The 15,099-nt window shown below is 30.7% G+C and overlaps 2 protein-coding genes across 9 annotated transcripts; one reads left to right on the top strand and one right to left on the bottom strand.

The window, feature by feature from the left end:
• Nucleotides 1–231: 231 nt before the first annotated feature.
• On the top strand, nt 232–5,709 carry LOC131938385 (proteasomal ATPase-associated factor 1). Its single transcript, XM_059296383.1, has 11 exons — nt 232–310; nt 1,866–1,906; nt 2,439–2,545; nt 2,821–2,922; nt 3,111–3,206; nt 3,347–3,497; nt 3,689–3,880; nt 4,107–4,198; nt 4,614–4,729; nt 5,094–5,176; nt 5,447–5,709. Exons 1-11 carry the CDS (start codon nt 255–257, stop codon nt 5,608–5,610), a joined length of 1,200 nt encoding a protein of 399 aa, XP_059152366.1. The 5' UTR covers nt 232–254; the 3' UTR covers nt 5,611–5,709.
• Nucleotides 5,710–6,394: 685 nt separating this feature from the next.
• On the bottom strand, nt 6,395–13,586 carry LOC131938434 (CCR4-NOT transcription complex subunit 2). Of its 8 annotated transcripts, none has more exons than XM_059296454.1 (14): nt 13,461–13,586; nt 10,389–10,478; nt 10,004–10,070; nt 9,637–9,880; nt 9,410–9,465; nt 9,168–9,263; nt 8,773–8,880; nt 8,600–8,631; nt 8,356–8,455; nt 8,067–8,223; nt 7,898–7,959; nt 7,729–7,799; nt 7,488–7,588; nt 6,395–7,283 (listed from the first exon to the last, which is right to left on the bottom strand). In XM_059296454.1, exons 2-14 carry the CDS (start codon nt 10,419–10,421, stop codon nt 7,085–7,087), a joined length of 1,326 nt encoding a protein of 441 aa, XP_059152437.1. In that variant the 5' UTR covers nt 10,422–10,478; nt 13,461–13,586; the 3' UTR covers nt 6,395–7,084. The 8 variants fall into 8 exon arrangements, with proteins under 8 accessions (XP_059152437.1, XP_059152441.1, XP_059152443.1 ...); XM_059296458.1 differs by having other exon boundaries at nt 8,609–8,631; XM_059296460.1 differs by having other exon boundaries at nt 8,773–8,859.
• Between the last annotated feature and the right edge of the window lie 1,513 nt (nt 13,587–15,099).

The following is a 15,099-nucleotide window of genomic DNA, read 5'->3' as shown; positions in this document are numbered from 1 at the left end:
ACATCTACAATGTCGCTAATATAAATAAATGAATAAATAAATAAAATGCACGTTTGAAAGCTGCAATTATTTACGTAATATTATGATTATTTTAATATTTCTAAAGAGAGCTAATGTATGTACTCAAACAGAATTATTGGTAGATCTAGAAATATCGACCTTTACATTTACTGAAATAACAAAATATTAAAATAAGTCGTAAAACATTTTCGGGTTTTCTACTTTCACTTTCACAATTGCGATGCAAAAGGAAAATGGCATCCCCCTGTGACAGGCTTATCTTACAAAGTGACTGGGAGCAAGCTTTGAGGTAAGCTATTTCTCATTTACGAAATGGGAGTTGAACGTTTTAACCAAGTATTACACCAGGCTTTTATATTTTTGAAGACACAGTGAACTCTGTGTGAATGCGCAACTGACTCACCTACGGCACAATCTTCTGTAAATCTGTGACGTAAAATCGGCCGAGGCTAGATCTAGTAATGTGAAAAGAAGGTGCCTCATTAAATTTTAGTAATTATTTCACATTTTTAGGAAGATTTATGTTTTAAAAGTTACAAATATGTTTCAAAGTTTTATTCATGTACCTGTTTTTAAACAATTGTATTAAAACTTTTCAGTAATAAATGAAGACTAGTGATGTTTTCATCAGATGCAACTAAGCTCGTTTACTTTAGCAGACATCTTGTTTAAGTTTTTTTGGTAAACTTATAGCGGGAGATTCAGGGGAAGCCACTCTATTTTACAAATGGCTGCTGTTTATATATAGCAAATCTTGTTCGCAAACACTGCTGTTTAAAGTTAATTTCTGGCCTATAGGCTATAGGGCCTATTGATATATTAAGCCATTGATTTTTGTTTATCTTTCAATTATCTATATCATTTGACACAAACATATCACAATTTACTTCTATTAAAGCGTTAACAAGGAGGCAACTTTGTCGCACATTACTAGCCTCGGCCGATTTTAACGTACCTAAAACGATAGATTACCCAATCTTCCACTCTTCCTTCATTCTCAATTCTCAATAGAAAATCCAAAATAGATCTAGATAATATTAGTAGATAGTATTAGATAGGATATTAGATAGAGTGACTGTTACTTCACTACCTTCAATCTTCGCTAACTTAAGTACTATCGTTTATTAATATTTATTATGATAATCAATTTTCTAAGTAAATTATCAATTTTGATACCCAAGCTAGTCTAGTGCTTAGAACTATGGCAACTAGATTAGTTAGCTATGAAGTTTAAAGTTACAGTTGTGTTGAAACACAACAGTCCATAGTCCATACTAGACCATAGTGACATGTCCAATTTACTATTTACTACATAAAATACTAAAAATCTAGAAAACAAACATTTATCATTTTAATATTTTAAATGCTTTTTAAAACATTTAACCTAAGCTTTTAAAATATAAAAATAAAAAACTTCATCAACTTAAATTCTGGAGTTTTTAATAAATTTTTACATTCAGCTAGCTAGTAGTTAACATGCATCTTCATTTTCCTGTTGTTTTTTTTGTGTTCCATTCATATCACAGCATACCCCTACCTACCTTTCTAAATTGTACTAAATCACCATACTAAACACTGGGTATACAGTTTAGTTTAGCTTTCAACAAATCCTGCTCTTTTTAACCAAAAAAAAAAGAGTCAAATGCTGCACTATGGACAATAATGATGCATTTTGCAAGCATTTTTATGTAAATTAAAAAATGCATAAAAAAAACAAAAAAAAAAAAGATAAAAAAACAAAAGATATTTATGTTAATTTTAAATGTATTATACAGATAAGTACAGTTTTCAAGATATTATTTCTCATGATATATTATGATACCCTTTTTTTAAAACACATATAGGGAAAGAAATGGAAAAGCATGGCTAACTTATAAAACATCAGGTAAATAAACTTTACAATTATTAATTGTTGCTTTATTTAGATTAGTCATTAACATTTTATTTAAAAATTACTATATTCAATCAAAAAAGGGGAGATAATGAGATAAAATGCTAGTGATAGCTCAATCAGCTAACCACTGAGGGTGAACTGTTTGTCAGGGTTGACTGATTTCACACCCAAGCATCGACCACGAACAAAGTAGGTGCAGAAAACTGTCATATAGAGATCACAAGCTACTGGTCGGGTTTAACACAAATATTTTTAGTCATAGCTTATGCAGTGTCAACTTCATTTGGAACGAATGACTAAAAAGTGGAAAATAAAACAAATTTAAAAACCTTTATAATAACAAGCTTTAAAAACTTTTATTTAAATATGCAACATATTTTTTTTGTTATTTTTTTTGTGTGCATTTAAAAGCTTGTTATTGTAAAGGTTTATATATTTGTTTTATTTATTATTTAGTCCAGATGAAATCTTTTTTATGTTTTTATAAGACTTGAAGAAAAGACTTTTAAAAACTCTATTTTAGCTCCTCCTAGTGAGTATTCTGAAGTTGTCGGGCATGGTGTTTCAAATGAAGGGTTGCTGTATTTAACAACCAAAGATGAGGAATTTGTAATCTCTGACATAACAAAGGTTTCCAGATCTTTTATACATTTTAAAAATACAGAAAGAAGCTTTTAAAGGTTCATGTAATAGAATCTTTTGTATTTGAAAAGAAACTCTGTTTTTATGGATTAAAAACAATATTTTTCTATCTTTAAAAGAATATTTTTAAATTTGAATTTTTACTTGTTTTGATATATTCCACATGTTTTCACACATAATATTGCATGGTAATGTTTAGTGAAACAGGGCTATGCCAATGCTGCCTACTTTATATTTGATTTGTTGCTTATTTCATTTGGTAGAAAAGTGTCATAATCACATACAATGGGGAAAATGCCACTCTCTCCAGAAAGTTTGTTGCTCCAGTGTTAACTTTTTCAAGTATCCATTCTGCCAGAAAACAGGTAATTTTTTGTTTGTTAAGGCAACCTCTCATGCTTCTTATTAAATGAGGGGGCATTTTTACAAGATTTTTTTTTTTAAACATAATATGTTTTTTAAGAAAATCTATTTTAAAGTATTCTAGTTATTACAAAAAATTCCAGCTAGATTTATGTCAAAGATATTATTCTATATGTGTAATTGATAATAGGTCTCTTGCGTGGACACATCATCAGGAGGTTTAGGTGTCTCATGTGATTCTGAAGGCAAGTTAAAAATTTGGCAAACCAGTGATGGAGAAATTAGGGTAATTTTGCTAATTATTAATTTTGTTTTTGAATGTTCTTGTCTTGATTCATTTTTTTAATGGAGTTAACTCTCTTGAATTTCTGAGAGAATTGCTGGAATAAGTTGTTACACAACCAGCCTTATTTCTTCTTTGTTTAGAGAGATCTACAAGGTCATGTTGGAGATGTTTACACATGTAAATTCTTCCCGTCTGGGATTGTGTTGTTGTCTGCTGGTGCAGATACAATGGTGAAAGTATGGTCTGCGGAAAATGGTAGTTGTGCAGCCACAATCACTGGCCACAAAGCAGGTAAAGGACTTAGAATTTAGGATAAGAGTTGCTATTATGTGCAGTATGTAGTTCATCTAAATTTTGGAAGTAATCAATTAAATTATTATAACAACTAGTAGGATTTTATGAATATTGATGTGTTCATTTAAATTATTTCTCTTCAGAAAAATTGTTATATCATGACATGCAACATCTTTTTTCCAATGCAGCAATATTAGATACTCAAATTGTAGAAAGAGGCAGAAATGTTATCACAACAAGTCGAGATGGTACAGCTAAGCTATGGGATGTTGGACAACAAGCTTGCCTAGACACTTTTACTGACATAGGAGGCGATGTAAATTGCTGTTCTCTTGATATCCCTGAAAACTCAATCAATCTGGGGGAAAGAGTTTCACAAAGTATGCTTTTTAGTAAAAAATTTATGTAAGAATAACACCTTCGTTAATTCGACAATATATTATTTGTCTGAAATTTCTAAAAATTGTATTTATAGGATTTCTATACTCTGCTAAATATAACTTGTGAAATAACACATTTTTTATTTATAAGCCTTTCCGTATTGTATAAAATATAATGTTCTGTAATGTTTTTCCAAAGTAAGATTAATTACTTTTGTATTAAAAGGTGACAGAGAAGTTGGAACAGAGGGGAAAATGTTGCTTCTGGGGTGTGAAAATGGTACAATTCAAGGATTTGGACTTGCATCGCGAAACCAGGTGTGAAGATACTATTTTAACAGTTACATTCAGCGTAATTCAGTTTACCAGTAATTGTTGGAGAATAAAGCACAACCATTGGCATGGCAAGCTTTGTCAATCTATGCTGTTGATTGCTAATCAAATTACATAATTAATAAATCCACTGTTAGCCTTCTTCAAAATAAAGCATAAAATTCTTATTATTAAAATGTATTCTATATTTACATACCTATGTTTCAGATAATTATAACTAATATAACATCACCTATCATTTTCTGTCTGGCTTTTTAAAAAAGAATTATAAAGAATTATCAATTGTTATTTTTAAATGTTCCAATACACTGGACATAATCATGAATGAATTAATTATGGTATATCTTCATTTTTCTCTGTAATTATAACCAGTCAGTATGACAATGATATATGTCAACAGATATTCACCCTGCAATGTGATTCAGCTGTCAACACATGTGCGTTTGTGTCAGAAATGTATGCTGCTTGTGGCACTCAAGAAGGACTAGTGCATATTCTAGACTTGAGAAACACAAGGTTAGGCAAAAATTAGTGACTTTTCCTTATATTTCTCTTTCATCTTTAAAACCTTCGGAGAAAAATGCTTCCTCCCCTTTTATCTAAGATGATGTTTACATAACAGGAAACGTGAAACTTTTTAAAAAAATCAAAGGTTTTGATTTAATTTACCGGAACATGGCCATTTTAAATAATTTTGGCTGCTAACAATTTGATCATTTGTCACTCCACTGATTGCTCTAATTAGTGTGATTGTTCAACATCTTTTAGTATATTACACATTTCACGGAAAATAATTGACAGCCATGTTCACAGCATAATGCACATCAAGTGAATCAAATCATATAATGTCAAGGTCATTTATAAATGTTTCAATTTTTAGTTCTCCCCTGCTATCATGGAAGGAATCCAGAGGCCCCATTTTGTCATTGTTGAGTCATAAAGGAGGCTGTTTTGTATCTACAGGTTAGTGCTTTAACTTCCTTTTAACAGCAATTTCATCTCTATTTCTGTTACATCAGAAATATTTGAAGTTAAAATAGGAAGTTCTAACAAGAAAGAAACCCATTGTTAGTGGTGTATTTTTCCAGTGACAGTGAATATTTTCACAGCACAATCAAAACAATAGACCAAGCTCATGTATTATATAACAATTCCTAGATGTAGCTTGTATTCAGGTTCATAGTTTGAGGCCTCTAACCATGAAGTTTCATTTATTTTGTTCATTTTATCTAGGTGATGGTTCTTGTTTTCACTTCAATGAAAGATGGGAGACAACTACAGAATTAACTGGTTCTGACTGTGACCCCATATACAGAGTATCATGCGATGGTAACTTCATTTATACCTCATGCAGAGATGGTTGTATTAGAAAGTACAACCTGAGTTTTATTAATTAAATCCCACTGTATTTGCAATTTTTTTATTTTGCTTTGTAAGAAAAAATATGAGTTTGAAGAATAAGATCAAAGCTTGAAATTAAAATGTCAATCCTTGCCTTTTTACTTTCTTGTATTAAAGTTAAGTATTGTAATCGTGAAAAAAAATTGCAATTTTGTCTGTATGCCTGAGTGTGTTTATGTCCGTGAACATGATAACTTGAGTACCATTACAGCTAAGTTGATGAAATTTGATATATAAGGATTATACCAAATTTGTAGTTCTGTATCAACTTTACAGCAATTTCTGGTAACCGAAACTTATTCTTCTTTGGGTTTTTCAAAAGGCTATAACGTGAGTAGTTTCAGATAGACGAAATTTCAAATATAAATAGAAGTTATAATTTTTTGCATTCTATCAAATTTTGAGACATTTCCGTTTACCAGAAGTAGTACTTTATGCTATTTCCGATTTCTCATAAAATGCATATGAATTTATAAAGTACTAATATTCTGTACTATTATTATACACACATTGCTGTTCACTTGTTGCGCAATTTTTTTTTTTTTAACGAGATTGTATTTTTAAGTTTCAGTATTTAAAAATTGATTAAAAATCATGTCTAATATCGTTAGTTGCTATTTCACGTACTGTTATATAAGAATATTTGAGAAAGATTAGGGGAGATCGATCGCCCTTTATTTTTAAATGCAGTAATATTAAAATAAACACTAGGAATAAATTCCTGGAGTGACTATAGATCTTAATTCTCATCCAAAATATAAAATATTTTTTAAAAAACAAACAACAAAAGCCAGTTTACAGACAACATATAATTTGTATTCTTCTCATCCATTTTCACTTCATGCACACATTTTCATTCTTATAAACATTATCTTACATTGAAAAAAAAAATTCTAAGTCATTTACACTAATCAAAGTTCCGTTATATATCCAGCAAGTCAACAATGGTCAGACACTATTGTCTTGTAACAATAGCTACATCGAAAAGTAACAGCATCAATAAGAAAAGGAGCAGGCCTAGCATTGTCAACAAATTCAATGCTCCACAAACCTTACAAAGGTGGTGGCAGTATAACAAAGTTGGACTACAGTTGTTAAAACTGTTTCAAGTATGAATGCAGAAATTTCAGCTACACTCAGAACAGTGTTTAGACTACTTTTTTGAAGACCTCATGTGTGGTTAGAGGTATAACTTACTGAATCCTACAACTTTTATTTTAACCAAAGATTTTTTTTCTTTCTATTATTCTTTAAAAAAATTATAATTTGTCTAGAAATAAGCTACAAAAACAGAACTGTGTATAAAATGGTTCCATTGTAACAAAATGCAAATGTTATAAAAAGGTGTTTCTAAACTAAGAGAGAACAAATAGCTCAGGATTCAGCAAATATTCCTACAGGTCATTTTCCTAAAAACAATCTAATGACTTATATAACTTTTAAGTGAGAAGTTTTATTTACTATAACAAGCTAATTGGGTATTACTGGTCTTTCTTCTAATTTATCATACTCTAGATGAAAATCTTTTGCAACTTTTCTCCACTGATTTGCATCAAAAAACAAATATGTGCCTCTTTCTGACGTTTGTGTTTTATTGTAAACTTCACACTGTGGTGCTCGAGTTAACCAAACTCGTTCTTCTTTATGATACCTCCAGTCTCGGTTATAGCTGAAATTTAAAAAAAAATGCACTATAAACTTCATTAGATAATAAAGTGTAGGAACTGATAGCCCATCTTTTAAAATTTATTTCTAAATCTTTACAACAACATTCAAGTATAACATTACTGGTAATAAGAATTAATAATCTGGGTTTTTTAATAGAAAAATGAATAGACTTATAATATCAATTCCTATACCTATGTACACTTACAGTTCAGCTGCTGCTGCTAGTTGCAACACATCTCCACCATTCATATAGAAGAGATAAAACAGAAGATCTTCACTGTAACGGTTCAATTTGATTGGTGCTAGCTGAAAAAAAACAATTTTGGTTGACTTTAGATGTATGTAAAAATCAATATTAAATACAACTTACACAACTAATTCATTTTTTCTACAAAGGCAGTTTTTTAACAAGAGACAAATAAAAAACAAATTTCAACAGCACTTACCTTGTCTCTGATAAACATATTCGTAAGATACTCAGCTGGTACATGATAATCTGGAGGAACAAAAAATTTAACTAATGTCAAATGGTGTATTAATCAAATCAGCCTTAGCACAGAAGTGGGAAAATAAAGATGTTTTCTTATTGATTACTTTTCATTTAAAAATTCTTACCAATATCTTGCGGCCGACAAGCTGTTTCTGCAAAAGGAGACTGAAACATACTGTAGAGATTCCTAAAAAAAAAAGTATTAAATAATAACCCTTAAAAAACAAAGGTGCTTGTCAGAACTTAATTAATTTTTTGCTAGTATAACACAGCTAAAAACTGTCATGAACTTACTCAGGTGAATTTAAATTTAAACCTAATGTCGTCAGGTCTATTCCAGGTGCCAAAGCGACCATGTTGACATCTTGGTCTGCTGCCCTAATGAAAGACAATAGTCCTACGATTCCAAACTGATCCATGACCATACCAGAAGGTATGTTGGATATCGTACCTAGACATTTCAATTGATGAATAAATACAAATTAAACAGTGAAACTTGTTTTGGACATACAAAATAAACATTGTATATATCAAAATAAAGAAATTCACAAATAATTAGGAAAAATAATAAAACCAGTTTTACCATCTGGATGTGTCTGAATTCCCCGTTTTGGTGTTAATGTTTGTTTTCCGTCTTTGGAAGCATCTTTAGACAACTGATCCCCAACAACAGCACCATTACCCTTAAAAAACAATTGTAATTCAGAAACAGTTATGTTTATTATTGTTTTTGAAAAAAAACATGTAATGTATAGAAAGCCTGATGGTTTTTGATCAATCCGAAATCTTTAAGGTCTAACAATTAACCTAAGAACCTTAATACTAACATTTCTTACATCTCCTGATTGCACAGATGGATCTGTAGAAAAAAAAAGAATTGAACTATTATAGAACATCTTTTTTTTAGTTAGAAAACAAATATTTATCATTCTTTAACAATTAATAAAAAATAAATTTACAAAAAAATTTTAAAATAGATATTACAGAATAAAGCACTTACTCTGAGCTCCTGGAAGAGCAGGGAATTCTTCTTGTGTTATATTAAATTCTGGCGCAGAGTCTGGGGCTGGTTTACTCACCATTCCCACTGCGGAAGATACCGGTTGGACTTAATGACAAAAAACAGATAAAACAGTTTAGGCATAAATGAAAGCACACAAAAATCTTCACTGCCATACCAGGACATGGAAGTAAAGATTTTTTCCAAGCAGGGTGGTTATAAATAAACAATAGTAAATTAATAAATATAGTTTAGCAATAATTACATTATTTAAATTCTAATTTAAACAATAAATTTAAATTTTCTAATAATTTAAAATTAGGTAAAAATGAAAATTATATTTAGAACTTTACTAATGGATAAATGTCTAAGAATGGTAAAATAACAACTCTCACCGTAATTTCGTGTCGATGGCATAGGATTTGGAGTTGCCGAAGATCTACTACTCAATATTGGAAAATCTGACAAATCTATTGCCGGATGGGAGTCGTCTGAAAAAAATTTCCACATAAGCTTTAGGTAAACCTACAATATTTTTCAAACATGAATGTGGTTTAGTTTACATTTTTAAAGAAATTTCATTTCATTATTCAATGTACAACAGTATTCACTACTTTTAAAAATATTTTATACTTACGTGAACGTGTGCCACCAAAACCATAACTAGATGCAAAATTTTGCATTGGCCCTGAACTGAAAGCATTAAAATAATACATATATATTTATCTAGCTTTACATTACTTGCACATTATCTATAAGTAAGACTTAATAACCATGACATAAAAACAAAACAAATATTTGCTTTGTTATTCTTAAATTACACGCAATTTTTATAAAACAAAGATTAAATTTATAAATTCTTACTTGAAAGCCCGCTTCTGCAAACTTGCTAAACTGGCTTGATTGGCTTGACTTTGTGCCCCTAAAACACTTCGAGGACCAATGGCAGCTAAACTGTTAGGAGAATGTTGCTGTTGCTGAGGTTGTTGCTGTTGCTGAAGACCCATGGAAAAGCCAGGATTCATACTGGTTGGTGTAATGTGGCCTGCACTATTCCCACTTCGAAAGTGGTTACCTCCTATTGCTCTCTGGGGTAATGGCAGGGTGCCTGGAAGCATGTAAAGATTAATTTATAATCAGCTGTTTTTTTATTTATTATAAAATAATAGGGCATTTAATAATCAATCAAAGAGTTTCCATTGTAATAACCTAAATTTAAAAAATCACATACCTTGACCATAAAAATTTGTGCCAGCAGTAAAACCTGCCATTTGTGATGGGGACTGTGATGCCATCATCTTAAAAAAAAAATAATATTTTAATAATTTTATGTACTTGATAATTTATTTGTACAAACCAATACAAAAGTAACTTTTTAAAATCCAGATGGTAAAAAGATTTAATAAAAAAATATGCAATACTATTTAGATTAATTTTCAACTACACATCAATTATTAAATAATAGCTACCTATTTCAAGCATAACGTTAATATGTATGTATACTGTTCGGTAGGGTTTTCTTTTTTAGTCAAATAAATTAAGCAGCAGCAAAGGAACAACCGATAAGAAATATATAAAATTTTAAGTTGTTAAGAAATTTGTTCAATTAAACATACCCCTGATGTAAGCTCTTTATCTGGACGAAACATGTTAAATGATGAAATGATGAATAGAAGAGAATATGTTTCTCTTCGTCAAACAAGAATCTGAAATGTTAAAGTTACAGAAATGTTATAAAAACAGCATGGCAGATAACTACATAAACAATAGATGTAACAAACTAAAGCACACAGAAAGTAGGAAAATCCTGTGTGAGCAACTAAGAACTAAGATTTGAAAAGTAGTCCAAATTATCATATTTAAAAAGTTTCCTTTTTTATTTTAAATGTTTTAAATGAAATGTAATCATTTCATTATCATTGTTGACAGAGGTAAAATTAAAACTAACAGTTATAAAATATTCTGTTAAAGCCACCTATAGGTACTATTATTTCTGAAATGAGTATTATACTAACAACATTTTTTGCTATTAAGTTTAGATTAGCTAATTCAGATTCATTTGGTTTTGGAGTGCAAAAATACTGTGTTAATGTTCAATAGTTATAACCTATTGAATGTTTTCTTAAATAAGATGACAGGGTCATGTTAGCATAATTCTATATTATTTGTGTAAATTAATATTTCAAAACATAATAGCTGGATCTTTAAAGTTTACTGTTGGACTTTAGGTTCATAAATGTATTTTTAACATGTCAAAAATCTTAAGTCTATTACCATAGATCACTGTGATATCACAGTGATATAAAAAAAACATTTGTTTTAAATAGGCCCAAATTATTTAAATATTCTTATTTTGCAATGACAGCTTTTAGAATTATTATTTTCCATTGAGACAGAATGAACACCAGAAGCCATAATAAAAATAAGCTTGCATAACATAAATTGTATTGGTCAGTTTTCAGATGTAAAGATTTTCATTTTTCCACTTAAGTTATTCATCTGCAATGTTTGAGTAACAAGTTTTTTATTAACTCAATTATTAATCTATATCATAGCAGCAGACTAGAAAAGACCTGTGATCTGACATGGTTAGACCTTTTTATTTTATATTTTTATATTGATTTCATCTCAAGGTGAGATCTCAATTGAGATGAATGAAAACACTACTACTCTTGCTAAATCTATTAATTCAAATCAAGACTACAAAGAAATTAAAAGCAAAAACAAGAGCTGGACTATCTTGAGGAACTGCTAAGAAAGTTGCTATTGACCAGCAAAGTGGAAAGAGCTTTCTGTAGCTGCCCCATGTGTCGTGGACACAGAAGTAAAGATAATGATAAAGAGACTTGCATTTAATTCAGAAATTATTATTTTTCAATGAGGCCTTTTTTAAACACTGAACAAGTGTTTTCAAAACAAAAGCTAAATCAATATTCTGATGTTTAGATATATTAGCATTAAATAGGCTAATTTACAAATAACATGGTGATTTTAAATTAGTTTGTCACGTTTTGAGATAAAACAGCACTGACAATCTATCTTTAGCTTCCCAACTATTTTTAGCTTCTTTAAGAACTGTTGTTTCCCCTCGAAAAAACAAGGCATTATGATATTAAGGTCGCGCTTAGTAAGTCACGATGTAGAGTTAATGAGTAAAAGTGGGACAGTTTGAAATGTATATAGCCTACCGACACCCCAAACTGCGTTTTTTTTTCTCGCGCAGATTAGAAAACATCAGAATGTTTCGAATTTTGAATATCTAGATATAGATTTTTAAAATATAGTCTAAAATAATATTCTCTTTATGAACTTGCACTGACCCGTCTATCGGGATTTTTCTCCCGCTGACAAGAAAACGAGAGCGGCAGTCAGAGGATGTTAAGATTGTTTGATACAAAATCAAATTAGACTAAAAAAAAAAAGAACACAACATTCATGATATATCATCTTTAGTTTATAACTAGAAAAAAAAACATGAAACAAAATTTGTTTTCGCAAAATTGTAAAGTTTACCGCCTCGCCATTTAGCTTTTCGCGTCTCACAATTTCCCAACACCCAATGATTTTTATTAAAACTTTAGTATACCCATAATACAAAATAAAGAGCTTCAACCTGATTCAAACATTGAAAAAATCTTTTTGGTCACTATAAAACATCTACTTGTACATTAAAAAAGTGTGTGGCTTGGAAAACTTTAAACACATCCAGAACAAAAGATGTTTAAATAAATGTGTTCTTACTAGATACACATGTGTAAGTGGTATTATATAATAGTCCCTATAGGCTTATAGCCTAGCCTAGATGGATATGAATTTTTTCTTGAAGGGGTGGGTGCTGCATCAGTTGATAACGACCTAATGATACCACTGTCTACATCTACATAAAACAACAGTGACGTAAGACCAATAACCATAACAAAAAACAAGCTTGCATAAGCATTATATTACAGGTCAGTTCTTGATACCTGTTTCTACTTGAAGCCTAACTTATTTCATGGCCTACCAACAGTATTCTGCCTAATAGATTAAGAAACAAAGATAGTGCCTACTTAAATAACTTAAATTAACCTCCTTAGCTAATAATAATACAATAGAATAGGGGCCTATTTTAAAATTTAGATCAAGTCCTTTATTTAAAGTACAGTTCAAATAGTATCTGATGGTATCTGAGATAGACCTAGTTATTTCTAATATTAGGCCTAACTATTATTAGATCCAGAATCTAGATCTGGTTAAATTAAAAGTTGAAAAATCACTTCAAGTTTGCTCTTTCAAAATCAAATGTAATTTCAATTGGACATTAGTTTAACAGATAGGTTCTTTGTCCCTATAATTAAGTACATTTTATACAAATAAATTGTGTATTAGATAGATCTAATTGTGTCATCATTATCACAGAACTAGATCTACCAGAAGAGTAATAAATAACACATTATTCATTATCAGGGAACAACAACAAAGTAAACTCGCAACTGTACAACACAAGACAGCAAGTCAAAAACTTGAACCTCTCTCACAAAACAGAATCAAGACTGGCTAAGTTACACAAGAAAAATTAACGCTTCTTTTTTAATAATATAATAAAACATACAGTGTAATTTTAAAGTTATGTTGCAACAACAAATAAATATACTTTAAAGGCTATACACTCTTCACAAATGATCATATTTTGATAGTTTTACTCATACCCTCATAATTCGCTATCATTCACTCCGGAAACGGAACAGACCAATTTAGCCATCTATCGCAAATTCAGGAAATACAACTCCAAAACAAATTATTATTAAAGTTAGCTTAGGCCTACAGAAGAAGTGTCGAATAGTTGTCATTAAAAACTGTATTGGCAAATTTAATATATTTTGAAAGGAATTTTTTTTTTTAAATATTTTTCAACAAAGAAAAAAAAATGGATAAGATTTCACATTAGGAACAATTCCAAAGCAACATTATGTTCACATCTGCTGACCCAAATGTCCTTACTAAATAAATGATTAATTGGCCTTACTTAAACTCGCACTTCAGGTTTTGTTATTGGTGTTCTAAAATAAAACCGCGCTTGCAAAATAAAATACCTCTTTGTTCGTAAATTTAGAACAGCCCACTCATGTATATATATATATATATATATATATATATATATATATATATATATATATATATATATATATATATAAATAAAATTATTTATTTATATATATATATATAATGTATGGTGATATCTTCCCTTGGGTTGGCCCCGGGTATCAACATAGCTCTGCACGCCACTGCTCTAAACCACTTGGTCAAAACGTCAACTCTTTAAAGAGATGGGTGATGCTAGATACTCTCAAACTATAAGTGGCCCCTCGCTTCAGCACCGTCATTGCTGTCTGAATTAGTTTGTAAACTTAAATATTCGTTGCTGAATTCAAGTGAGAAAAACTGAGGCCACGGTTGATGTTAATGAGTCGTCGTCGTCGTCCCCCCCCCCTCCCGAACTGGTACATACTGTTATTCTAAAGAAAGACATTAGTGTCACACCTCCCTTGTGTGAAGAGTACGGTCGCCTCGCATTTGACCTGATGTGAATGGAGATGGCGGTCGCGAATTAGCACCTGACCTGACATGGGATGTAAATTTGGGAAAACACGCAATGAGATACCCTATTGTATTCGGACCGATGAAGACGTTTTTAGTGAGCAGGCGGGATACCTGAAGTAGACAGTTGGTGACTTGATAAACGCTAATCTTGACTTTGTCGTTAAGTGGTCGGATGTCTTAATATAACAAAATTAACACTAAATGGCGTGGGAGGAGAGCAGAGGGGGGGGGGGTCAACAGAGTGATTTATTTATTTATTTGTTTTTGGGTAGAAAGTTAAAAGTTTTGTTATGTTGTGTCATTTTGAGGATTCATCCATTTCCTGACAAAATTATTAATTTACCGAAATCATCCAAATCATTATTTACTATAATCTATCAATGGTACTGAGATATAATTATCGTATTGTCGGCGTCGCACAATTTCGATGGAGGAAGGGGCGTCATGAAGGACAGTATATAGGCATTGATATTCCACCAATAAACGTGGTTTTCAGTTAAATAGTTTACCTGATATTGTAGGTACAATTTAGGTAGGGGCACATTTTAGAGAAGTTTTGCCCAAAAGCATCTATAAAGTATATTATGCCGATATTCATTATAATACATTTTGTGGGCACCCATAGAGTATTTAACCCATAATCATAATGCTTACACGGTAAGGGTATCTTTTATGTAATTATGCTTATTAAGGGGTCATCCATAAATGATGTCACACTCGTAGGGGGAGGGGGGTCCGTAATTTTGT

Source organism: Physella acuta, unplaced genomic scaffold (assembly GCF_028476545.2).
Source record: "Physella acuta isolate Inbredline_101_S28 unplaced genomic scaffold, ASM2847654v3 ptg000243l, whole genome shotgun sequence".
Lineage (NCBI taxonomy): Eukaryota > Metazoa > Mollusca > Gastropoda > Physidae > Physella > Physella acuta.
Note: the sequence above shows the minus strand (reverse complement) of the source record. Positions and strands in the feature narration are given on the sequence as shown.

What these genes read in the sequence shown, in the direction of transcription:
- LOC131938385 (XM_059296383.1), top strand. Translation starts at nt 255, where the DNA reads ATGGCATCCCCCTGTGACAGGCTTATCTTACAAAGTGACTGGGAGCAA. An exon ending in GCTAACTTATAAAACATCAG is followed by an intron (nt 1,907 to 2,438) that starts GTAAATAAACTT and finishes ACTCTATTTTAG; the next exon opens with CTCCTCCTAGTGAGTATTCT. An exon ending in CCAGTGATGGAGAAATTAGG is followed by an intron (nt 3,207 to 3,346) that starts GTAATTTTGCTA and finishes TTCTTTGTTTAG; the next exon opens with AGAGATCTACAAGGTCATGT.
- LOC131938434 (XM_059296454.1), bottom strand. Translation starts at nt 10,421, where the DNA reads ATGTTTCGTCCAGATAAAGAGCTTACATCAGGG. An exon ending in TTGCAGAAGCGGGCTTTCAA is followed by an intron (nt 9,466 to 9,636) that starts GTAAGAATTTAT and finishes TAATGCTTTCAG; the next exon opens with TTCAGGGCCAATGCAAAATT. An exon ending in AATTCAGACACATCCAGATG is followed by an intron (nt 8,224 to 8,355) that starts GTAAAACTGGTT and finishes TGAAATGTCTAG; the next exon opens with GTACGATATCCAACATACCT.